Source organism: Physeter macrocephalus, chromosome 2 (genome assembly GCF_002837175.3).
Source record: "Physeter macrocephalus isolate SW-GA chromosome 2, ASM283717v5, whole genome shotgun sequence".
NCBI classification, from domain to species: Eukaryota; Metazoa; Chordata; class Mammalia; order Artiodactyla; family Physeteridae; genus Physeter; species Physeter macrocephalus.
Window position 1 is genome coordinate 130,394,063 of NC_041215.1, and position 12,486 is coordinate 130,406,548.

General features: G+C 42.3%; 1 protein-coding gene across 7 annotated transcripts in view; it reads left to right on the top strand.

The window, feature by feature from the left end:
- SP100 (SP100 nuclear antigen) overlaps window positions 1-12,486 on the top strand; it is a 92,833-nt gene that overhangs the window by 74,116 nt on the left and 6,231 nt on the right. For 6 of the 7 annotated variants that reach the window (XM_024124496.3, XM_028482540.2, XM_028482545.2 and 3 more), the window contains exons 12-15: window positions 3,208-3,255; window positions 4,525-4,629; window positions 6,348-6,490; window positions 9,051-9,089. In XM_024124496.3, coding sequence (XP_023980264.1) covers window positions 3,208-3,255; window positions 4,525-4,629; window positions 6,348-6,490; window positions 9,051-9,089 — 335 coding nt within the window. Of the gene's footprint in view, window positions 1-3,207; window positions 3,256-4,524; window positions 4,630-6,347; window positions 6,491-9,050; window positions 9,090-9,576; window positions 10,224-12,486 lie in introns of those variants that run through there. The other variant, XM_055090414.1, reaches the window with a different exon arrangement.

Sequence of the window (12,486 nt, forward strand, 5' to 3'; positions counted from 1 at the left end):
GAGCTTCCCTTCCAGCCAGGAGAAAGCGGCTGTGAAGGAGTAGTGAGGCAAACAAATAAGACAGACCCCATCTCCTGCTAGGCTGCCCCACTGTGATCCTGCTCACGGCTCAGCTAGTCCCTGAATCATACCTACAAATTTGTCAAATTATAGACAAATTACAATCTAAAACTCTTTGTCTGGAAAAAAAATTTTGGCTAGAAATTTCCCACTAGAACAGCAGAAGCAATATATTTTACCGCCTCTCAGTAGCGAGTGGTGGCCAACTTGCTTGGGAATGAAGACATTGGATGGTCCTTCTGGAAGGTTAGCACCCTTGCAGCAGCTACCTCGGTGCCCTATGTGGTTCTTTTGGGAAGAGTATCTCTCAAAAATACCCAGTTCAACTGCCATCTACAGGACCCCCCACCAGGCCAAGGGAATCATGCTTCTTCATTGATTCCCTTGCTGGCTCCTGGCTCAGCCCTTCTCCCACCACAGAACACTCTAGCCATGACGTTCACCTTTATACTGGTAAGGATGAGTCTGATAATCTCTCCTTCCCTGATGTCCCAAGGACTGAGGTCCATCTCCTGTGTTGATCCTTTAATATATTTTGCCTTGGCTTGAGGGGAGGTGTCTGATGATTCTCTTGAAAGAAATGTAGCCTCTTTCACAAGACCTGGAGGTGGGGAAGGCCTGTTCCGGCAGAACCAGCCTCACTATCCCTTACCATGGTCTGTGCAACAGGGCTAGACTAGCACTTGCTTTAGGATCTAGGCATACTGGGCTCCTATTCTATTGTTCTTAAACACTGAGGACCCTCTGATACTCTGAGGCAACCAAAAGATCACCTAAACATCCTGATATACTTTTTTGCCCATAAAGGTTAGTTCTAACTATTAAGAAAATTATTTTTAAATGAGTTTTAATTTTTCTGACCACATTATTATTTGTAAGAGTTAATGTAGGGTTTTAGTATAGCATTAGTAGTTGTTTATTAAGATGCTAGACCCAAGAATAATTAAATCCTACTTTGTCCAGGCATTTTACTTTCTGGATCTAAGATAATAAAGTGCTGGAGCTCACTAACACACAAATAACCCCTGTAAAGTTTAGCAGCACTTTGTTCATATGATCTGGTCTCCAGACCAAATTTCTGAGAACTGAGCTGGAGTACAATGAGTTTCTGTTTGTTTGCCATGAAGCTGTTTGTCCTCAACAGGCTTTAATGAAATAGAAGTCTAACTCACCAACTAGCCTCAGAAATATTTAAACAGAGAGAAACTGAGAGCAAGAGAATGCATGTTTGCCAATAAGGGCTACTGTTGGACAGACTCAAGTTATAGTTAGACCTGGGGTTTCAATTTCATCGCGGCATGGGAGAGGAGAGCAAGGAGAAAGCCAAGAGAACACAAGTGTCTTCTTGTGGGACAGTGGGCCTTGGTTCTTGCAGGAAAAGAGAGAGAGAGAATCAGAACTGGCCTTTTCCCACTTCAGCATCATTAGTGACAGGAGAGGACTGTTTCCCCAAGACCCACACCTGTGTGGATAACCGTTAATACCTGGCAACTACTAACTACCATATTTGGTACCGTAATGTTCTTTGAAACCAATCCATCTAGAGCAATTTTTAAAGAAAGCTTCACCTACTTTCAGGTCTACATTTTTCCCCATTCACTTGTTCCTCTTAAGTCTTCAAGACCATAGCCATGCTTATGATTCTCTTATACAGGTTTAGTAATCTCTCCTCAGTGTACCTCCCTAATACCTTGATAAACTTCCTAAGGATAACATTTTGTAAGGTAGAACATGTTTATCTTGGGGTATGATTTCTCTTGGGATGAAAATCATTAATAAATATATCATGGGGCCATTTTTATTTTGGTGAGATTTTTTTTTTTAACTTGAGTAATTGTTATGGCAAAGTCCCAGAATATGAGATAACATCATCAACCTGAAGGCTTTTTGTGTTTGGTTGAAGGAAATATTCCTTTCCAGCCTCATCTGGTCATAATCTGCTTAAAGGAAAGATCAGTCATGATGGACTTTCTGGAGGGGATTTTCTCCTGGGACCTGCATTACCCAAATGAGCAACCCAGGATTCCAGCCATGGGAACAGAATGATGGGCACAGGCCTTTAGCAAGAAAGCATCCCTGACTTCAACATACAGACACATTTGAATGATGGCAGACCTGAACATGAACATGGACATGATTAATCTTTTTGGACAAAATCAACAATTAAATCAGATACTACATTTTTCTGAAACATCTCTTAAGTCAACCTTTTGTGCCATCTCTAACCCTACAACTTTTGGAACTTGGGCATCAATTTTATAAGCTCCCCTTCATTGAGCCATTGGGCTAGTTTTTAAGTCCTTGCTCATTTTTGTGACCACTTTTGATACAAAAATCTTTCAAGTTTAGGTTTGCGGCAGCTATCTGACCTATAGAGTTGAGCGTGAAGTCCCCCTTGAGACCCAATATTACTACCTTTTATCTCTGCCTCTTTATCAAAGTAAATCTTCAATGCTTTTAGTTAATTTGCTATATCTGTGCATATCAATTTCCTCACCTGTAAGATAAGGATAGTATTAGTCCCTATTTGACTAAGTCCCTAATTTGACTAAATTTGCTCTAAGGATAAAGTAAATTAATAGAGGCAAGGTCTAAGGATAGTTCCTGGCACACAACAAGGACTCAAAAGATGTACAACTTCGTTACTCTCTCTTCTCACCTTGCTGCTCTGTTGCTTGGGAAACACATAAAACACAGTTTCAGTTTTATTTGGAATGACTTGGAGTAAAATAAATATAGGATATATCTCAGTTAAACATCATCTTTGTAACTAACTAAGTCTAGACCAGGGTTCCGCAAACTATGGCCCACAGGGAAAATTCAACCCATGAATTGTTTTGTAAATAAATTTTTATCAGAGCACAGTCACATCTTTCCATTTATGAATTGTCTATGGATGCTTTTACAATAAAACAGCAGAGTTGAGTAGTCACAGAGGAGATTGTGGTCCACAATACCTTAAATATTTACTATCTGGCCCTTTACAGAAAAAGTTCCTAACTCCTGATCTAAGCATTTGATATTTTTCTTGAAGTACTAGGTAAACTCCTAAAAAGTGACATTGGAATGGTATTTTTTGCAAAACACTACTATTTGCAATGCAATGTTATAAAAAGAGACATTTATGTTATTTTTCTACTTCCTCAGGGAGAAAAACAGTCAACACCGGGCCTTTGAAAAGAGGCAGAAAAAGAGGTAAAAATAAGTGATTAATGCAGTTTTAATAATTAAATATCTAAACTTTTATATTATAATCCATGTTTTCAGTGATCAATAAATTTTCTTAATTGGCTTACAGAGCCGATAGCAAACATTAGGATAGGCCTTGGTCTTGGTCAATTTCGACCACATGACAGGATGGTGATAACACCCACTCCACTGATTAGTCAGTCGATCTGTGAGAGACCCCCAGGCCTCCTTGGGCCTGTGCAGGGCTCCTCTCACTGCACTGATAACTTTTGAGGAGGGAAATATAAAGAAAAATATATAAAAGGTATGACTCACATGATATTTCTCTCACCCTTCTCTTGCCCGTATAGAGAGCCATAGGCTCCCCACCAAGGGGGACTCTGGGTGGTAACACAAGACCTATGTCCTAATTCCTAAAAATTCCTTTGACTGTGTAACTTTGGCTTGTCAACTGTTCTTTCTTGCATCAATTTCCTCCTCTGTAAATTGGTGGGTGGCAGGAGAATTAGACTGAATGGCCCCCTACACCCACCCCAGCTCTAAAAGAACTGACTCTGAAAGGACTGTTGACAGCCTACCCTCCCCATCCAGAGAGTAGCCCCCAGACCTGTCTTTAAAGGATCCTCCTCAATGTTGGCCAGAAGGGCAAGAGAAGGAGCTCCTGCTACTGACATTCTTTCTACGACTTTCAACACCTGCTTCAGAGGAATTAGATGCCAGCCCCCTCACCCAAGGATGTACAGAAACCCTCTCCCTGAGCAATTTGCAGTTTCTTCTAGAGCAAATTACCTTCTAGCCACAGAGAAAGCTCACATGAAAGAGAAGTGAAACAGAGAGCAAGGTGGGAAGACAGACACTGCCTCTGCTGGGGGTCCCATTGCAATCCTGCTTTTTTCCCCAGGTGAGCCCTCAAATGGGGAGAAAAAATTAAAAGTTGAGCGTTTTTTCTCCATCTGCATAACCTCAAAGCAATAATATGGCTATAAATCTTCCTTCAAAACAGCAGGAGGAAAATTATCATGCAATAGGTAGTTGGGACCAGCAAGCTTGAGAATCAAATCCTTCCACAAGAGGTTTGTATGTAGGATTTTAGAGGATGGTGGTGGAGGGTGACGTTATCTTTATGTACCTGACCCGCCTAGAAATGTACCCAGTTCATGGGGGAAATCCTTCCATTACATTTTAAGTTATAAAGAAGGATCTCCAGATGGGTGAGGAGAGATGGTACACAGTTTTAGAGCAAGATGGAATGAAGAAACCAATGCTTCCTTGCAGGTCCAAGAATTCCCAAAGAAACCAATATGGATTTTCAGCTTCCTGAACTTCCTGTGACTTGTGGTGAGGCGAAGGGGATTTTATACAAGGAGAAAATGAACAAAGGTGGGCTTCGTGGTCTTCTACACTTTTCAACTGGAAAACTCCCATGTGAATAATATATTGTACAGGGGGTAGACACTTGTATTGGGGGTCTCCAGGTTTGGTGACTCACTAGGAGGACTGAAAGGACTCAGCATATAATTGAACTCATGGCTGTGATTTATTAAATTTAAAGGATACAAAGCAAAATCAGCAAAGGGAAAAGGCACATGGTACAGGTGTCAGTTTCCAAGAGTTCTCTGCCAGTCGGGTCACCAGGACACACTTAACTCACCAGCAATGAATTGTAACAACACATGTGAAATGTTGTCTTCCAGGGAAGCTTCCCTGAGCCTGAGAGTCCAGGGTTTTTATCAGGGGTTAGTTACATAAGTACCCTCTGCCTAGCACATGCCAAAATTCCAAACTCCCAGACGGAAGACAGGTGTTCACATAAACCATACTGTTTGTATAAACAGTTAAGGCACAGTGAGCTACTCTTAAGTTCTGGGAGTGGTGAGACCCCTCCCCAAATCCAAGTTCCCAGATACCAGCCAAGTGCCAACCTTGCAAGCAGACTTTCTAAAGAAAGCAGCCTCAGTTCTGCTCTGTTAGCTCTTTTCCACACAGCATCCCAGATAGGCTGGAGGAAAGATGGCATTCCCACTCTTTTAAAATTAATAAACATTAGCCTACCAGGCCATCTCCACTTTCCCCCCTGGAAAAGGTCCACAGGTGCCCATCCAGCACCCAGCACAGGGGCAAGTGCTTCAATAACAGGATGGAAGATGTACACATTTGAGAAATCCAACAGCAGCCTTCACAGCCACATTCCCTCTAACATCTGTATGGCCTTGTGCTAAATGGGAGAAGCACAAGATTTAGACTCAGAAGACCTGGATTCGAGTTTCAGCTGTACCAAGAGTGTCTATTTTGTATGGGCCAAGTTACTAAGTCTCTCTCATCCTGAACCATCCTCTACAAAATGGAAATAATAATAAAACTTTCCTCACCATATTATTATGAGAAAAAAACAAGGTAACAGATAGAAAAGTTTGCAAATTACAAATGTTAAAGTACAGTACAAATGTTCATCTACCATAATTGATTCCCCCCTCCTGAAATATGGTTCTTTAGGTGCCAGGAAGTATAAATGTTTTTCCAATGATTATATAGCATATATATAATTTAACTTTTCCCACTTGATAACATTTCTACGATTGCTTTTAACATAAAATAGCTATGAGTCCAAAATATGAGCAATAATTGATTGCCATTCACTGGCTGATCAACTTTTGTACAGGACAAGGCAGACATGGCTGTGGTGACAGTTGCCACATGGCCCCCTGTGTGACCTCATCTGCTGCCTCAGAAACTCAGCCTGGCTCTATCCCGGGTCTCAGAGAAGGGAAGGGAAAGAATCTTGCCTATTCTTTAGAGTCATCCATTTTTTTCTCTTTTGAATATAGTGAAATATTTTTTTAAAGTAAACGCTGGTAGTAATTACTGTCCTTCTCATTGCATGAGGGTCAGAGTATGCACACAGGGCAGGAAGTCTGCGCCTGCCCTCGCCTTTCGGACTGCTGTGGAGCCCCAGAGAGGGGACTCAGCTATCCTGCTGCAGATTATGAACCCAAAACGAGTAGCCCAGATTCACGTGGCAGGAGGTCAATTTCGGGGGTTTTCACAGTTGGGGGCACACCCTGGCCACAAAGAGAGCTCAGCTTGTCTTGGTCTCACAGGCACCTCGGAGAAGTGTATACAGAATGCATATGGAAAGTGGTTCACCCTCAGGGAATTTGAAATTGAAGGAAACCATGAAGCATCCAAGAACTGGAAGCTGAGTGTGCGCTGCTGTGGGTGGCCCCTGAAAACCTTGATTCAGGTATTCTAGTGACAAAGTGCTACAGTCAAGGATTTAGTGCCACAAGTCATCAACTTCAAGCTTTAGCAGAATTCCAGAAAACCATCGTGACGCCCCTTGCCTGGGTCGCAATGCGTATATTATCACTAACATTCCATGTGGGTGTTATATTTGCTGGCTTACGTTACGGCTTAATCCTCTAAATGCATAAACTCTTACACTTTAAAATTTTTTTTAATTTTTATACAATTTTTAAAGGCTACTTTCCACTTACAGTTATTACAAAATATTGGCTGTATGTTGTACAATACATCCTTGAGCCTATCCTACACCCAATAGTTTATACCTCCCACTCCCCCACCTCTGTGTTGCCTCTCCCCACCTCCCCACTGGTAACCACTAGTTTGTTCCCTATGAGTCAGCTTCTTTTATGTTATATTCACTAGTTTGTTATATTTTTTAGATTCCATATATAAGTGATATCATACAATATTTGTCTTTCTCCATCTGACTGATTTCACTTAATGTAATGCCCTCCAAGTCCATCCATGTTGCTGCAAATGACAAAATTTTGTTCTTTTTTATGGCTGAATAGTATTCAAACTCTTACATCGTTGAAGGTAGGACAGTAAATTGTGGCCTTGGCACTGCCACTAATAATTGCCACCGTGTAACTTGGTCACAGGAAAGTAAACTAAATTTGGCGGGGCAGGGTCTTAGACTTTTGGGCGGGGCCAATGTTGAAAGTAACAAGAATAGAACTATGTATCTGAAAATAATACATCAGAATGAGTGTTTTCTGGATAGCCATCTGAAATTCATTCTTGAAAAATAATATTTTTAAATGAATTTTAAAATATCTCTTTGGTCCTCATCTCGGCCCCCTGATGTGGACAAAACGGGCCAGGTCTCTGTCACAGATGAACCCATGCCTTCTGACTCTTTCTATCACATGCCCCAGACGGTCCTACCTTGTGCCACTCTAATGATGAGCAAATATTTACTGAATACGTCTAAAGCAACAGGGACTGTAAGGTGTGGCCCCCAGCCCCTAACCAGGAGGAAGGCTGCACATTTATAAACACAGGATTGCACAGCTCATAGATGCCATAATGAGATTCTCTGTCAGGAAGAGATGCAGCAGCTCAGGGGAGGGAAGTTCATTTCTGTCTTCGAGGTTGAGGACAGTTTCATGGAACAGTTTGCACTGAGCTGGGTCTTAAAAGAAGAATAGTTCTGACAAGCAAAAATATCGTAATGAGGAATTCTACATAGAAAGGATGGCAGGAAAATCCTCCCCATGATTTTCAAGAAGTTGTGGGTTATAAGTCTCAGTATATGAGCTGGGCTGATTGTGGAGGTCCTGCGGCCCCAGAAAAGAGGCTGAACCCTTCATTTAATCATGGAGGAATTGTGGGAGGTTTGGGTTAGGGACTGACAAAGTTGAAAGAGTGTTTTAGAGGTATGAATCTGATCAAGGGATGCAAGATGGTTTAGAGGGTAGAGTGCTTTAACCCACGGAGACCTCAAACGACCTTCACCACCTTTCTGCCTGATCCACCCCACTCAACCTGCAAGGCCCAGCTCAAACAGCGCGCTCCCTGCTGAAGTCCTTTAAAATTCACTGAGTATGTTTCCTATTGCTATAACAAATTCCCGCACACTTAGTGCCTTGAAACAATGTAAATCTATTATCTTCCAGTTCTAGAGATCAGAAGTATGCAATCAGTTTCACTGGACTCAAGTCAAGGTGTCGGCAGGGCTGGTTCCTTCTGGAGCCTCCCAGGGAGAATGTGTTCAGCTTCTGGAAGCAGCCTTCATTTCCTGGCTCGTGGCCCCTTCCTCACATCACTCCGACTTCTTCTTCTGTCACCACCTCTCCTGCTACTCACTCCGATCCTCCTACCCCCTCTTGTATGGACCCTTGCGATTACATTGGCCCTACCCAGATAATCAGAATCATCTTCCATTGCAAGCTCCTTCCTTTAATTATATTAGTAAAGTTCCTTTTACCATGTAAGTTGACACATTCATGGGTCTGAGGGGGGAGGCATTATTTAGCCTACTGTACTCACCCATCTCTGGATCCCAAAATACTCCATGAGAGCACAGTTTACACTTTTATCATCCTTACCCCACTATATGCCAGGTTTTCCCACTTGTCTCCCCAAAGTCCTGGATACCTTTGTGTGTCCAAGGCCACTGATGGGGTCTGCCAGCTGTCAGTCACTCACCAGGTGTGTGCCCCTGGAGCTATAATATGCAAGGTGTAAAGAGAAAAGCTAGAGGGGTACTGGGAGAATGGAAAGGAAGTGGTGGGTGTAGAAGTGGTTGTAAAGGAAGATCTGGCAAAACTTTATAAGGAGAGCAAGAGAGAGGATGCAGTTTTTAAGGCTGACTTTAAAGCTGAGTCTGGATAACAGAGAGCACCATGTTACAGACTTGGAGAGGGAGGTTATTTTCCATGAAGACCTCTTGAGTTTGTGTTGACAATGGGACATGAGTGGAAGGCAGTGGAAGTACTGATCTCACAAAGTAGAAACAGGGACCCATCACAGCATGAATCTCATTTTTCTTTCAGAGAAAATTTCTACCAAACCCATCAAGAAAAAGAAAAAAGGTAATTATCACATGAACTTCTGGCCATGTCTCATCTACCATATCGTTGATTTTCCATCTCTCTGGCTTTATTTTATAGTTTCTAAATTAACCAATTATGTTGAAACTTGATTTTATAATGTGGTGCTTTTACACTTGCTACTTCCAAACATTTCAGTGTGTGAGGCCAGGACTTCTTTGAGCATTAAAATATTTGAGATAGAGGTGCAGGGGTAATCCTTAAAAATAGATAATGAGGCAGAACTGACCTTGTACATTTGTTTTAGAAAAATATGTGAATGGCATACAGTAAGTCCCCAACATACGAACCTTCAAGTTGCGACCTTTCAAAAATGCGAACGTGCGTTCGCATGTCCAGTCACGTAAGTTAGTTCCCACGTCTGGTGTACATTGTCATGTGCGTGCATCCTCTACAAGCGGTTGTGCTTTTGTGTACTTTACTGTACAGTACTGTATAGAGTACAGTAGTACAGTGTCTTTATTTCAAGCTCGGGATGTCCGAAAGCGAGTGTAAAAGCAGCGGTGATGTACCTGGTACTGCTAAGAAGAGCCAGGAATTGAAGGCCCAGAGGAAGGACAGAGAGAGACAAGAGGAAGAAGAAGTAACTGAAGAACCAAAGAGATTCACGATGCAGGAAATAGCAAGGGGGTTTTCTTTATTTGAGGAGGCACTGTTAGTTTTTGAGGCGCAGGACCCGAATGTAGAACGGTACATGAACGTTGCAGCAGCCATTCAGAATGTAATCCGGTGCTACCGTGTCATCTATGATGAGAAAAATAGAGCTACGACACAGACATCACTGGATCGTTTTCTCAAGAGGGTAGACAGAATTGAATCCAGCAAGGAACCAGAACCTGTGCCTTCAGCGTCAGGCGTGAGTGAAATTGCAGCTTGCCCTCCATCTCCTATTGCTGACGACCCTTCAGCTCTACCATCACCCCCCTCCTGTCCCTCCTCCAGTCAGTAACTCTTCTCGCCTGTTCACTCGATGCCAGCCCCTGTAGGCCAGCTGTTGTACTGTACTACTGTACTTTTCAAGGTATTGTACTGTAAGCTTAAAAATGTTTTCTTTACTTTTTGTGTTTGTTTTTTATGTATTATTTGTGTGAAAAGTATTATAAACCTATTACAGTACAGTGCTGTATAGCCGATTGTGTTAGTTGGGTACCTAGGCTAACTTTGCTGGACTTACAAAGGCACTCTCGGAATGGAACTCTTACTGTACTGTTGTGGTTTTTTTTTTTTTTTTTTTGAGTATAGTTGGTTTACAATGTTGTGTTAGTTTCAGGTGTACAGAGAAAGACAAATATTGGGTACCTAGGCTAACTTTGCTGGACTTACAAAGGCACTCTCGGAATGGAACTCTTACTGTACTGTTGTGGTTTTTTTTTTTTTTTTTTTTGAGTATAGTTGGTTTACAATGTTGTGTTAGTTTCAGGTGTACAGCAAAGTTAATCAGTTATACACATGCATATATCCATTCTTTTTTTTAAGATTCTTTTTCCATATAGACCATTACAGAGGGCATACTGTCTTAAAATTAGACATAAAAGATGGAGTTGGAGCTGGAAAAGCATGATTTTGAAAGGCACTAAAAAGTACATTTAATGACTATTGCTTCTGCAACACTGATTTTATTTTCATTGGTTTTTCTGGGTTCTAGCTTTAATGAAATAAGAATTGAGCAAAATGGAAACATCTTATGGTCACTCTAGCTAACCTATTATAGACCTAATGTAGAATCCCCCTTTGGAATGGATATATAGCCATATGTCACCTGGTAAAGCAAAAAAACAAAACCTCTCCTTCACATGCACACACACACTTATGCTAAGTCCTTTTTCAAGGGAAATTTTATTTCCTTTATGGCGATGACCCTTTAGAGAATAGAGTGATTGGGGAGCAGATGTGCCCTGTGGGAGAGGCTTCTGACCTGGAAAGTTCTTTCCTTTGTGTAGAGGCCCTTTGGCCCCAACAGAGGGGCTTTGCAGACTGCAGTTCCATCTATGAAGGCAAATTCTCTCTCTTTCAAAGTAGCATGTGAAGTTCATGGACCAGTGGTTTCTATGCTGTGTGGATTTCAGGGAAGGCAGTCAGATAGTTGATGTCTTCCTCTCCAAGACTGGGCGTGAGAGAGAACGTGTGAGGTGAAAAAAGGAAATAGAAAAACTTCCATTTTCCTGACCTCCGACAGCAGTGACCTTGGTCATCTCAGTCAAACCAGGAAGTCGAGGTCTTCACAAAGCTGGTTTCTGGGGCTACCAGCTCAACTGACTTTATGCTAAAGACTCAGTAACTAAGCTCTGCATCCACTGGGTTTTCTGAAGAAAGAGATGCTATTTGCTCTGTTCATTAAGACCAAATGTTTCTGCCCAGTCCTAGGGAGTCAAGGGTAATTCAGTCTGGGTTAATCAATTGAGTTGGCCGTCTCCCACCCTTTATCACAGGCGCCCTCTCTCCGTTCCCTCTGGGCTTACAGCTATTAAGGTGTGACCACCTCAGTTCTCAGAGGGTGTCTCCAGAGCATCTCTTCCTTTCCCAGCCCCTTGGCTTCTGCCATTTGTGTCCTCTCAGCACCAAATGGCATAAGAAACTCTGGGCCAGTAGCCTAAAAATAGTGGTCAGCATCCATGAGGATGAGAAAAAGGAAAAGCGGTTACATGGCCCCATGCTAGGGCCACTCAAGCCTATGTGGGGATGTCCCCAAGGAGGTCCCTAACAGGCCATTCCTCGAGCTCTCCTACTGAAAGGGAGCATGTGGACAAGATACAGCTTACAGCCTAGAATTTCCTCCCATGTGTGAATTTTGTGTCTCTTCTTCTTATATTGAATTTATAGATGAAAAGAATTTACAAATTGAGGTGTGTTCCAATTCACCTCAGCTCACTGGGCTCAGGGATGATATTCTGACTGTTATGATTTGGAAATAGCACGACATTTTGCTTTGGCTCATAATATTGTATTATAAGTAGGGGCTCTGCATTCTTGTAAGCAATGGACCTCACAGAAGCACTGAGAATGAGATGAGACATTTAAAAATGACATCAGCAGGACTGGTGATGGGTTGGATGTCTGGGATGAGGAAAGGGAGGAATCCGTGTTCACTTCCAGGCTCCTGGGTGGATGGTGGGGTGCTTAGTGAGATGAGGGGAGCACTAAAAGAGGAGCAGATTCAAGACAGGAAGTCAAGGACTGTGGTTTGGGGGCAATATGGGTTTTAGACATGATGACAGATATCTAATTGGAGATGATGGAAAGTAGAGTTTGGATGCTTGGGGACTCAAAAAGAGACCAGAGACACAGATCTTTTTTTTTTTTTTTTTTTTTTTTTTTCTTCTGTACGCGGGCCTCTCACTGTTGGGGCCTCTCCCGTTGCGGGGCACAGGCTCCGGGCGCG